We start from the raw sequence: 14,101 nt of genomic DNA, 5'->3' as shown, positions 1-14,101 counted from the left end.
TTCATCATCTATCATTGTTACTTTCATAACGTGTCTTTGAATACACAATTAGATGACATATCACACAGCCATTGCTGCCCACATCTACCCAGAGAGAGCCAAAAGAGGCAGAGCCATAAGTACTGTCATACCAGGGCAGGACTATTCTGCAAGAACTGAGGTCCTTTTGTCCCTAGATAGTTCTTCTCAGATGAGCACAAAATTCTTTAACTGACTTATATCTTCCAATCCTGCATCTTTTCATCTCAAGCTTTTGCACCTGCTGTGCCCTCTCTAACCCAAACGTAGTCCTTTACACCCAATGTATACTTTTTATTTTCTTTTAAAAAATATTTATTTAACCAACCTGTGAATGATTCCAGAAGCTTTCTCTAATTGGCTAGAGAATATGTCTCCCCCCATGTTTGTGGGAAAATATATGGAGGAATAAGAACAACAACAAAAAACATATAATAGAGGACTTGGCATGTCAGTTTCATTTATAAAGGGATAAGTAGGATTTCTAGAGTGAGGTAAACAAACAGCAGTGGCCATGTGTCATGCCACCAACAGGTCCAGCTATGCGGTAGAAAGCATACTAAACACTCAAAGGTAATTCCTACAACATATTCCAAAGGGCATCCATTAGAAATGAAAGTGAATTAATTCAAAGAGCTCATGCAATAAACACAGAAAAATGCCTCTTCCTATGTCACCCTACCAACCAAACCCAGGTTAACCAAAGGGATGCCGACTCATTACTTGCTCTGTGGCCAGTTCACTACTCTGAAAGATAAGGAACCAATTTTCCTATACAGGAAAAGCCAAAAAGAAAAGAAACTATATTCTTACACCATCTCTGCCAGTAAGTTCCATGAGCCATCTTGCTGTGTATGGGAACAGGGCCCTCTGTGTGGGAAAGCTCTGCAGCTTAAGGAATATTGAACACTGGCTAGTCTCTGATGTTAGATCTGTTGCACAGATTTTGTGTGTGTGTCAGTGAGAGAGTTTTCTGTCAGTCCTTCAGGGAAAGTCAAGGCCTCTTTGGGGAAATGGAAGGAGAGGGAATGTGAAACCACAATGACTGAGAATCCCAAATAGGGCCAGTTATGGAGAAGCAGGGGGAGCTGTTTGATCATCCTGCCTGGTGGAAGGACTGTTAGTCATGGCCACAGGAAGGATGCCTGCAGACTGCACCATGCAGTCCCTCCTGGCCTTGGAAACTTTCCCTATCCCCCCACATTTTCCTTCATTTTCTCCTCTTTATCTTCTTCCTTCCTGTGGGATTTCCTCTCTCCTCTAGCATCACTCAGTATTCTAAGTCAGAGTGTGGATTTCTATGGGAACTACAATCTGAGATCAGTTAACCCCTGCATGGCTCCACCTGACATGTGGCTTGGCACCAGTCAATGAGATATGGTCTTAGAAGGCAGAAGACCATGGGTTGAGTCTTCTCTTCTTTATCTACTAATTAGAGAATTTTAAGTTAGACACTTCATGTAATTTCTCTTGATGATTTAAAATGTAAGACAGGTCATGCCATTCCACTGTTCAAAACTACCCATCATACTTAGAATAAAATCCATAATCCCTATGGTGATCTCTTTAAAGGCTCTACATATTCTGGCTCCTATGGAATCTTTTATGGTCTCCATTATTTCCAATAGGAAGTTGGTTGTCTTTCATACTATTATTCCCCTGAATATAATAAATTTTTCTCTGGCTACTTTCAAGATTATTTTCCTTATCTTATATTTTTGACAGTTCAGCTACAATGTACCTAACTGTGTTTTTCTCCATATTTATCCTGCTTGGCCTTCACTGAGCTCCCAGGATCTGTAGGTTGATGTCATTCATCAATTTTAGAAAATTCTTAGCCATCATCTTTTCACAAATGTTTCTTCTGGTCGTTCTCTCCTCCAAGATTCTCATCACACATAAGTTGGGTTGTTTGATGTTCCACAGATCTCATATACCCCCTCTTTTTATCTTGTTTCTCTAACTTCAATAATTTCTACTGACAAGTCGTTAAGTTCACTGATTATTTTCCTCTGCTGTGTATAGTCTGCTGATAAATCCAGTGAAAGAGTTCATTTCTGATACTGTCTGTACCTTTGGTTCTAGTATTTTTTCATTTGGCTTAAAATTTCTTTTTTCCATTTCTGCTGAAATCCCCCATCCACATATGCTGTTCACTTTTTCCATCAAACATTTTAATATATTTGTCTCAGCATTTAAAATTTGCTGTCTGATAATTCCAACATCTGGGTCATCTCTGGGTCTGGTTTTATTGACAGAGTCCTCTCTTAATAATGCATAATGTTTTCTTGCTTTTTTGGGTGTTATATAACCTAAAATCTTGTAATTAAATATGAGAAATCTTGGTACCAAATTTCTGACACATTTATAACAAGCTTAAGGGTTATAAGAAATCACTGCAGATGGTGATTGCAGCCGTGAAATTAAAAGACGCTTACTCCTTGGAAGGAAAGTTATGACCAACCTAGACAGCATATGAAAAAGCAGAGATATTACTTTGCCAACAAAGGCCCGTCTAGTCAAGGCTATTATTTTTCCAGTGGTCATGTATGGATGTGAGAATTGGACTGTGAAGAAAGCTGAGTGCTAAAGAACTGATGCTTTTGAACTGTGGTGTTGGAGAAGACTCGAGAGTCCCTTGGACTGCAAGGAGATCCAACCAGTCCATTCTGAAGGAGATCAGCCCTGGGTGTTCATTGGAAGGACTGATGCTGAGGCTGAAACTCCAATATTTTGGCCACCTCATGTGAAGAGTTGACTCATTGGAAAAGACTCTGATGCTGGGAGGGATTGGGGGCAGGAGGAGAAGGGGACAACAGAGGATGAGATGGCTGGATGGCATCACCGACTCGATACACATGAGTTTGAGTGAACTCCAGGAGTTGGTGATGGACAGGGAGGACTGGTGTGCTGCGATTCATGGGGTCGCAAAGAGTCGGACATGACTGAGCGACTGAACTGAACTGAACTAAGGGTTATGATGACAATCATTTTTGTATTACTCTCATCCCTTATTTTATCTCTTTTTCTCACTCTCACTTTTTCCTTTACTTCATTTCATGCTCTTTTTCTTTTTAAATTTTATCTTAATAAACCAGTCAAAATGCTAGTTTCTATCCAGGTCCTACTACTTACTAGTTGTGTGAATTTAGGTAAATTATTTAATTTCTTTAAACCTTAATGTTCTTATCTGTAAAGGATTAAATGAGATAAGGCTCATAAAGATGCATAGAGACATTCTACATGTGTAGAAAGAGCTTCTCCCTACATATCATCTATTATAATTACCTCCCCCCCCCACCCCAGTTAAGTGGCCTTAGTTTAAAATTATTTAAACAAATCTTTGTTGTTTAAACCACCAAGGGAAAGGGTTTTAAAATGTGGAACAGTAGATGTTCCATGGAGTGAACAGAGCCTCACTTAGGAGTGGACAGAACTTGGCAGCCACTCAGTGCTTTATGTGTCAGGCATTCCCACGAGATTTCTGTCCGACAAAAGGGATCTATTAGCTACAAGGTGTTGAACTTTATGATCCAAGATTTTCTGTCTGTACATTAACTTTTTAATTACTCCTCTTTGAGGCCATGCACACTTAACTAGGTGTTGTGGGTTGAACTGTCCCCCCAAAAAGATATGTTGAAGTCCTAACCCTGTGAATGGGACTCTATTTGGAGATGCAAATAGATATAATCAAGTGAGATGAGGTCATACTGATTTAGGGTGTACTCTAATCCAGTAAGGGCTTCCCTGGTGACTCAGAGGGTGACATGTCTGCCTGCAATGCGGGAGACCTGGGTTTGATCCCTGGGTTGGGAAGATTCCCTGGAGAAGGAAATGGCAACCCACTCCGGTACTCTTGCCTGGAAAATCCCACGGATGGAGAAGCCTGGTAGGCTACAGTCCATGGGGTTGCAAAGAGTCGTATACGACTGAGTGACTTCACTTTCTTTTCTTTCTTTCTAATCCAATATGACTGATGTCTTGGTAAGAAGTGGAAAAGACAGAGAGACACACATATGGAGACCATTTCATGACAACAGAGACAGGGATTAAAGTGCTGCAGCTACAAGCCAAGAACACCAGAAGGTGGATGAGACAAGGAAGGACCCTCCCAAAGGGGCTTCAGAGGGCGCAAGGCCCTGCCAACATTTAACTTTAGACTTGGAGCCCCCAGAACTATGAAGGAATAAATTTGTGTTGTTTAAACCACCAAGCTGTGGTTCTTTCTATGGCAGCTCTTGAGGCTAACACCCTAGAGGACTCTGAGACTGAAGAAAAAAGAGCTTGCAATCTTTATGAGGAGGACCCTCTGGTGGGGAAGATTCAGACGTGCGGCAGACACTTGAGGCAACCAGACTCACTAGGCACTTCACCTCTTGGCTGGGCCACCAGAGGTCTGGGGAACTTCTGCCCTAAACTGTTGAGGCAGAGATGTTATTGTACACGTCACTGATGGGAAGCTCTGAGCAGTCACCCCAGAGCTCAGTAAGTATACTCCCTCTAAAGGGACATGGACAACACTGGAATGCTCCTGTTCCCTGGAGATGTTCTTACTAAGCTGAAAATGGCTCTTGTGGGGTACACATTTCTCAAAGGGGTCAGATGGTCCTTTACATGGCCAATTGGTGACTCCTCCCAGGATACATGCCTTTCTAGATTCTTCCCCGTGACTCTCACTGTTCCTCCAACTCTTATCTTCTTGAACCCACTTCTCAGTGTAGGTTTGCAGATCCCTACTCATCCTCTGAGACTTAATGCTGCATTCTCCTGATGTCCTTATAAGAAGCAGAGAAGACACACAGAAAAACCTACAGTTACTGGAGGGGAAAGGAGCAGGGAGGGATAAATTAGGAGTTTGAGATGACAAACTACTATATATAAAGCAGGTAAACAACAAGCTCCTATACTGTACAGCACAGGGCACTATGTTCAATATCCTGTAATAAAGTAAAATGGAAAAGAATATGAAAAAAGAGTATACACACATATCTGAATCATTTTTATGTACACAGAAAACTAACAAAATATTGTAAATCAACTATGCTTCAACTAAAAAAAAAAAAAAGCAGAGAAAACAGACACTCCTCAATCTCTGGCATGTTGGTCTTGGCACCAAACACACTCTGCCTTAGTGCGGTGATTTGCAAATACCTATCCTCACTCCCTGCATGCTTCCCAGCCACCTGTTAGGTACCTCATTATGCTGGGTCCCGAGAACACAGCAGTGAGACAGATATAGTTCCTGCCCATGTTTCACAATCTAGTGAAAATCAAGACTATCACTAACAAAAATGAGAATATTATAGTATTACAATGGCCGTGACATACAAACAACCTGAGTGTCCATTGATGGAAGAATGGATAAAGAAGACATGGTATATATGTTACCTACACACACACACACACACACACACACACACTGGAATATTACTCAGCCACAAAAATGAAATAATGCCATTTGCAGCTACATGAATGGACCAACAGACTATCATATAAGTGAAGCAAGTCAGAGAAAGGCATATCATTGTATGATATCACTGATTTGTGGAATCTAAAACACAACACAGATGAACTTGTCTACAAAACGGAAACAGACCCACAGACATAGAGGACAGACTGTGGTTGCAGGAGAGGGCTGGACTGGGAGTCCAGGCTAGCAGACGCAAACCACTACACATAGAAGGGATGAACAAGGTCCTACTGCAGAGCACAGGGAACTATATTCAATATCCTGTGATAAGCCATAGTGGAAAAGGAATATGATAAAGAACTTATATACGGATAACTGAATCACTTTGCTGTATACTTGAAACACAACACTGTAAATCAATTATACTTCAATAAAAAAGAATACTATGGCATATGTAATACTAACACTGACTTCATGTGTGCATGTGTGCTAAGGCACTTCAGTCATGTCCAAGTCTTTGCCACCCTATGGACTGTAGCTTGCTGGGCTCCTCTGTCCATGGGATTCTCCAGGCAAGAATACTGGAGTGGATTGCCATGCACTTCCCCAGGGGATCTTCCTGACCCAAGGAGCAAACCCGTGTCTCTCATGTCTCCTGCCTTGGCAGGTGAGTTCTTTACCATTAGAGCCACCTGGGAAGCCTACTGACTTCATACGACTGATTAAATGTTTATTATGATGCTGCCACTGCCTTTAAGCACTTTATATTCATTGTCTCATTGAATCTTCTCAAGCATCTGTAAACCAGATGAAACTATCCTTCATCAAGGATGAGGAAGGTTAGTAACTCAGAGGTTAAGTAACTGCCCGAGGGGGTGCCGCTAGATCCTAAGTGGAACCAGCCTCCTTTATGTTTATGAAGTAAGCATCCTCTACAGTGGTTCCGAAAGTGCTGTGCATACAGTAGGTATTTAATACATGATGCTGAACTCATCAGGAAAAGTCCAGAGAAGTTAGTTTCTTATATAAAACTCTATAAGATGTATAGGTAGAAAAGTCAAATAAATAGATGCTATAGAAAAACATTTCCCAGTAATTCCTTAATTATTCCTTATCCGTCTCACTTCTTCTTCTTCTTTTTTTTTTTTTGCAGGGGAGCAAGACTATCTTTCATGATCTTTAGAAGAGCTACATAATTAGGTCGAAGACTCAAGTAACAACTCAAGCTCCTATTACCATACATGGGACCCAGGAGTCATGTCAAAAGATCTGCAGAATCCACACTCATCTGGACACCAGCTCCGTTTCCATGTCATAGAACATCCACCAAATCCGCAGGCCAGCCCTTTAGCTGGGCTGTTTTCTAATGCCAGAGTTAAGCTGACATGGAAATGTTCTAACTACTCGAACAAAGGGGCTGGGATGCTTTCCACACCATCCCATTCACATTACCAATGGAGAAGATGGAATAAAAGAAACAACCTTCTGACTTAAAATCGCTTTCACGGCATCTTCGACCTCCTCCTGATTGCCAAGGTCAATGGTCCAAACGTGTGGCCGGCCGATGAAAACTTCAGCGTAAGGATGCTGCGACGTCAGCTGGAAAAGGAAAAACAGAACCTCAGTCTCACGAACACTGACTTTTTCAGCCTTCTGTGCCAGGTGAAGTGTAATGCTGTCTATGATTCAGAGTTGGACTTGTGTAGGTAACAAGTCATTTTCTGTTCTTCCTCCTGACGATGGAAACCTCCTAAGCACCCCATAAGCATGCGTGCAAGCTAACTCACTTCATTTGTGTCCAACTCTTTTTGCGACCCGATGGACTGTAGCTTGCCAGGCTCCTCTGTCCATGGGATTCTCAAGGCAAGAATACTGGAGTGGGTTGCCATACCCTCCTCCAGGGGATCTTCCTGACCTAGGGATCGAACCTGTGTCTCTTACCTCTCCTGCACTGGCAGATGGGTTCTTTACCACTGCGCCACCTGGGAAGCCAAGTCAACCTCATAAGCAGATAATAACAAAAGGGGGAGGGCTCCGTAGCTTCTCTGTTTTTGACCCAGCAGGACATCCACTGGGCCCTCCGAAGTCAGGACTGGATATGTATACCCTCTGGATTCGCATGCACAGCACTGACGGGTTCAGGTAAGGAAACCAAGGCTGTAAGGTGTGCCCGGCTGGTATCACCCCTAGTGCCTGTGGGTGCCCATCAGGTTCATGTGGGACATTTAAAAAGACACATGGGGACTTCCCTGGTGGTCTGGTGGCTAAGACTTTGAGCTCCCAATGCAGGGGACCTGGGGTTCAGTCTCTGGTCAGGGAACTAGATCCCACGTGCCTCAACTAAAAGTTTGCATGTCACAATTAAAAGATTGCAACATGCAAGATGTAACATAACACAACGAAGATCAACAATCCCGAGTGCTATCACTGAGACCTGTCTCAAGTAAAGAAAAAATATTTTTTTAATTAAAAATATATATATATTAAAAAAAAGACATACAGCCAGGCTGTCTTAGACCCTCTGGGCCTGGATCCTGGGCACTTTAGAGGGGATTCTAGGAGTCTAGGGGTCCCTGAAGAGTAAGAGGCAGGCCATGGCCCTGCCTGAGACCCACAGGGCAGGTCCAGTGATGTCTCCACACCCTGAATACCATCTGGAAGAAAGAGTTACATGTCATAACCAGGTGATGTGGGGGCTGTTACAAGTGGCTGTTCAACCCCTCAAATCACGCCAAGAAACAATGAACATTATTTCCTCAGTTATATCCCAGCCCTGAAAATCACCTGGATGGAACTAGTATCTACTATAAAATACTGGTTAGGACAGATAAGCATAATAAAATTGCAATAAAGTCATTACAGGTTTTAAAGTCATAGAACGACACGTAATGGCACATATGAAAGGTGACAAAAAGAGAAACAAGAAAACCAGAAAAAACAGAATTTTTGTAATAATCATCAGCAGAACATTGGAACCTTAACAGTCATAAAGACAATTTGTGATCAGAAAAGCAAGGAAAGGCAGCTTTTATTCTAAAGGAGGTTTTATTTTAAAAACAAAGGGTGACCAAAGAGACCCAGAGGAATACTGGTAACTCTCAGTTCTTAAAAAACCCAGTTTTTAAGAAAACTAAATTTGTCCCTCAGACGTATCCCCACCTTTATTCTTGTATCCCTATAAGGGTGTGATATAAAGACAGCATTCTAGACCCTGTGAGCACATGTTCAGTTCTTGGGTTGGCGGGTGCTTTCCTAGCCCCTGGCTGAGGACCAAGGATGCCAGATGCCTTGAGATGGGATAACAGTCTTGCATGGGGCAGAGCTGTCCACTCCCCACAGGCCTTCACATGCCTCCCAAGCTCTCATGTGGGTTCACAGAATCTACTCTTTGGCACAATTTGAATACATATTGAGTTTTCCAGGAACATAACTGCCATGTAAATCAAAGAACCTTTGTGTTCTGTTTTATTCGAATTTCACCAACGAGTCATTATTGTTTCAGAAAAATCATGGCGTAAAGTCAATGCCACCCAGAAGCTCTGGGTCTCCAGGACAATGTACCCTAACTAGTCCAGATGTGAAGCTGTCACAGTAACGCCAATTGTGTGTGTCTGCGTATCTGTGTGCACGTTTCTATTTAGCTTATCTTTCCTGATGGCAGTTATAAGCAAAAAGGGCTGACCAGCTTCACCTCAACGTCTTATTCCTCTTAAATACAAACATATTCACCGTAGGGAGGCATGAGACACCACCGCTGCCTTCTGGTGTGCTTCGTGAGCATGGTAGAGCATTTCTGGACTATGCATATACAAAATCTCTTTCACCTTTTTGCAAAGTATTTTCATTTCTCATTCATATTAGAGTTAGAGAATCAGCCTTTTAAAAAATTATGTATGTTAGCAGGGCATATTACATGAATTCATTTCAGGACAGACAAGTAGATATAATACACTTAAAGAAGGGGCTGGTTCTCTTTTTTCCTTTAGACCCCAGTATACTCAGAGAACTGGATGATTCAATGGGCAGCTCTCCATCTTGCTTTTGATCACTGTTCTTTGTGTCTTACCACATGAATGATGTGCATGCAATAGCTGGTGGTGGGGAAGCGGGGAAGAAGATAAATTACTGGGCACCCATCTGAGCCTTCGCTGGCCCCCACTCATACGCTTCTAGACGCAGGGATCCTAGGTTTTATTTCTGCCTCCTCTGCCAGAGTCACACCTCTTGCTAGCCTGCAGTTCCCCATCCGTCTGACATGTACCCTCTTCTTTTTGCTCATCTGTGTGCTGAGTGAAAAAGGAGAGTGGCTGCAGGCTCTTGGAGCTGGGGGAACATCCTTTTCTTTTTTTCAGCACATACGGTAGATTGAGCACGTATCCTCGAAGCCCCTCGTTGGCCAGGCACTGTGCTCATTACCCATGCAGGTGTTATTTATCAGGTTTCCCGTGTAACAGCGAGGATTCTCAGGTTTAGAGGGGTTTCCAATTCGTCAGGACTATATAGCCAGAAAGTAACAGAGCAGATTCAAATCCAGATCCTTCAACAACTTTTAGCTTTTGATAAAAAAGGAAGATGACAATTTTAAAAGATGGTCTTGAGTTCTTTAGACAAAGACCAAAAGAAGCTCAATGTAAACACCAGCCTTTTCATCATTTTTTAAAAACTTGCTAAAAAAAGAAAAATTACAGGACTGAATGTATGTCTGTATAAGACCTTCCCTGAAGCTGAGCAAAACGTCACACCATTTTCATTTTGCGACCTGGAGAACCAAGTAATTAATTCTTCCAATTGAATCAGGGTAAACGAAAGCTGCCGTCAATGTCACTATTTAGCACTCGGTCTCCCCTCTGCCTCTTAAGGTCCCTGCTTATTTACAAGGTTGCTCTAGGCACTTAGAAGATACGAAATGCTGAGCCATTATCATCATGTTCATTTACATTTATGGAGGGTTACTTAATTTTATGAGTAAGGCTTTCTGTGATGCGTTATTCCCCATCTGAATGTTACACTCCTCCTCATTAATTTATTGAGAACCATCTGCTTTGAGCTACTTCATTGTATATCCATTAGTATGTTTACTGAAGTATATAGTTTGTAAAAGTCATGAAAATCTTATTAACTATGAGACATTATTTCAGAGTGGCCATTAAATCTCCAGGAAGAACATGAGTTCTCTTTATGGAAGAGGAAACGCTGGAGCCAGAGAATTTCCAATGGTTTACAATGTCAGAATAATGATCAAGAACCTGCTAATATGTTTCCCAATATAAAGATTAAAATACAATCCATATTACATTTCAAGTATAACTTGAACCAACCACACTATACTTAAGGCACATGAACTTCTCTTCCTGAGTATGTAGAGCATGGTTTTAAAAAGGGGTCCAATGAAGGGGATATCGGTTCAATCCCTGGTTGGGGCACTAAGATCCCACATGCCTCAGGGTGATAGAGCCCATAAGGTCTAGAGCCCGTGTTCCACAACAAGAGAAGCCTGCATACAGCAAGTAGAGAGAAGCCCCCGTGCAGCAACAAAGAGCCCATGTGCCACAACAAAGGCCCTGCTGCTGCTGCTAAGTCGCTTCAGTCGTGTCCAACTCTGTGCGACCCCATAGACGGCAGCCCACCAGGCTCCGCCATCCCTGGGATTCTCTAGGCAAGAACACTGGACTGGGTTGCCATTTCCTTCTCCAATGCATGAAACTGAAAAGTGAAAGTGAAGTCGCTCAGTCATGTCTGACTCTTAGCGACCCCATGGACTGCAGGCCACCAGGTTCCTCTGTCCATGGGGTTTTCCAGGCAAGAGTACTGGAGTGGGGTGCCATTGCCTTCTCCGAACAAAGGCCCAGAACAGCCACAAAAATAAAAATGCTGCTGCTAAGTCGCTTCAGTCGTGTCTGACTCTGTGCGATCCCATAGACCGCAGCCCACCAGGCTCCCTCGTCCCTGGGATCCTCCAGGCAAGATGCAAAAATAAAAACAAAGCTTTTTCCCTGCTAAATACAAAGAAAAATTTAGACTTCTCTTCAAATGAATGCAAAGAAGAGACATAGATACAATTTATATGGATCAATTGTTGTTTAGCTCAAAAGATTAGCTAGGGCACAAAAAGATGGCTATGAAATTATATATGCTTCGGTTAGAATTTTTCAATTTGTTGAGGGGAAAAAAATGATACCTTCTAGGGATTCTTGACCCTTAGAAATCGGTACAAGTGTTGATAGCTCTTTCCCAATTAAAAGCATCTTTGGTATATGTGCCGCCGAAGTGGGCACTAAAAGTATCTTTGATCAGGGGGATTCTGTGAGCTGAAAAGCAGAGTGCGGTAGCCCACATGCCCATGAGGTCAGGTTCACTGGCTCCTCTCAAAGCTGAGTCACGTCGCTGGCTATCAGCCTGCTCTCTGCACTGTCTCCAGCAGGGAAGGAAATGGACATCAGATGGAACCTGTCCTCCTGCATAAAGCAAAGTGACCTGCTTGGGGTTTCCCTCCAACTCATCGACATTCATGTTTCTCAAACTCGAAACCCACCTCTTTTTTTCCTTTAAAGCACAGCTCCTCCACCATCCCCATCTCAGCTAACCCAGCCTACTCACCACCTGGCAACACTCCAAGTTAACTAGCCTTCTTTAATGTACTTGGTTATTTCCTTATGCATTCCCATTGATTAAGCATCATTCTTATCATGCTTCCAAATCAGTCTGAGCTCCTGGGAACAGGAAATGTGTCTTGGTAAGTTCCTCTAATGTAGTGACTTAGTACCACAGATCCTGTGGGGATACAGTGAACATCTGTCAGCTGACCTCTGCATCCCAGCCCTCCTGTGGGGGCCCATGGCTGATGGAGTCACCTGTGGGAGGTCACTCATTGAGCAGCTATTGAAAGGCTCCGCCAGTGCCAGTCTAACTGGAGTCTCATTCCAGCACTGGTCGGACCATGTGAAGGAACAGGAGGAAGCAAATGCCTGGGTGGCAGCTCCAACACCTATTCCCTTTTTATGCTGTGAAGGATGAAAACCCTCTATCATCTCAGCAAAGAAGTCAATTACTAAAGGAATGCAACTGACAGGGTGAACACACTTAGCCACTGCAGCCTGATCTGATCTATATATCATCACATTACATCACATCACATGCTGGGAAAGGGGTAGACTGTGTTTAAGAGGAGGCCTACTTTTTTTTTTTTTTCCGGGAAAAAGTAGTCAGTTGCAACACAGTGCTATCAAAATCTTCATGAATCAAAATTTAAATTATCATCTAACTCTAATGATCTAGAAGGTACCAATCTAAAATACTTTTGATAACTCATTTCCCAAAGGCTTGTTATAGAAATTGCAATAAGAAGAGATGGGTTTCTTTGCTTTCCATGCACTAAAAAAAAAAATTCAAGATGATGGAAAAATCACCATTAGAACACCACTGTAATAATGGTTGCAAGCAAGATCTACTGACACATAGTAAAAATAAATGGTCAAAAGTTGGAGGATCTACAACAGGCTGAAGGGTAGAGTGGAGAGGGAGATGGGAGGAAGGTCTGAGGGGGAAGGGACATGGGTGTACCTATGGCTGATTCTTGTTTATATATGACAGAAAACCATAAAATTCTATAAAGCAATTATCCTTCAATTCAAAAATTAAAAAAAAAAAAGTTGGAGGATATTTGCATGGTTTCAAAGTACTTCCCCCCAAAATAGAAAAAATTAGTAACCTCACAGTGGAGAAGTGCTGGCCAACATGACCTTGACCAAGTGATCAAGGTTACATCATCAGTAATAAGACACTGACATCACTAACCCCCTGATATGATACACTGAGGTCACATTACTTCTGCAGGATTCTTGCCAAAAATGTCTAATCTTAAACTAATCAGGAGAAAACACCAGTCAAATCTAAATTGAGGGACAGTGTTTAGAATCACTGACTGGTACTCAAAATGTCAAGGTCATAAATGACAGTAAAAGACTAAAGAACTGTCACAGATTGGAGGAGACTAATGAGACACGACAAGTAAAGCCCACCTGGGATCCTGCAACAGGAAAGGGATATTAGTGGAAAAACTAGTGAAATCCAAATAAAGTCTGCAGCTTAAATAATGCTAGGGTACCAATGTTAATTTCTTGGTTTTGACAATTACACTGTAGTTTTATAATATGTTACCATTAGTGGAAGCTGCATGAAGCACATAACCAAACTCTGTACTATTTTTGCAATTTTTCCATAAGACTAAAATTATTTCAAAATAAATAAAAAGCAAGTTCCAACAATTCTGCTCATAGGTATATATACCACGAAGAACGGAAAGCAAGGATTCAGATACCTGTACCCCCGTGTTCACAAAAGCATTATTTGTAACAGACAAGAAATGGAAATAACCCAAGTGTCCATAAACAGATGAATGGATACATAAAATGTGGTCCATTCATACAATGAAGTACTATTCAGCCTTAAAGAACAAGATTCTGACACATGCTACAACATGAATGAACTTTGAAGACCCGCTTAGTGACATAAGCCAGTCAGAGAAGGACAAATGCTGCATGATTCCACTTATATTAGGTAACTAGCGGAAGTAAGAGACAGAAAGTAGGGTAGTGGTTACTATTCTGTTCAGGGCTGGGGGAATGGGGAATGGGGCATTATTAGTAATGTGCAGAGTTTCTGTTTGGAACAATA

At 42.1% G+C, this 14,101-nt stretch overlaps 1 protein-coding gene across 33 annotated transcripts in view; it reads right to left on the bottom strand.

Moving 5' to 3' along the window:
- MGAT5 (alpha-1,6-mannosylglycoprotein 6-beta-N-acetylglucosaminyltransferase) overlaps positions 1-14,101 on the bottom strand; it is a 397,826-nt gene that overhangs the window by 29,473 nt on the left and 354,252 nt on the right. For all 33 annotated transcript variants that reach the window (XM_086367683.1, XM_086367741.1, XM_086367539.1 and 30 more), the window contains one exon: positions 6,911-7,027. In XM_086367683.1, coding sequence (XP_086223809.1) covers positions 6,911-7,027 — 117 coding nt within the window. The remainder of the gene's footprint in view (positions 1-6,910; positions 7,028-14,101) is intronic.

Source organism: Bos grunniens, chromosome 2 (assembly GCF_055505025.1).
Source record: "Bos grunniens cultivar Pamir isolate PY7600 chromosome 2, Bosgru_T2T1.0, whole genome shotgun sequence".
Classification (NCBI taxonomy): domain Eukaryota; kingdom Metazoa; phylum Chordata; class Mammalia; order Artiodactyla; family Bovidae; genus Bos; species Bos grunniens.
The sequence above is the reverse complement of the archived record's forward strand: the minus strand, read 5'-3'. Positions and strand labels throughout refer to the sequence as shown.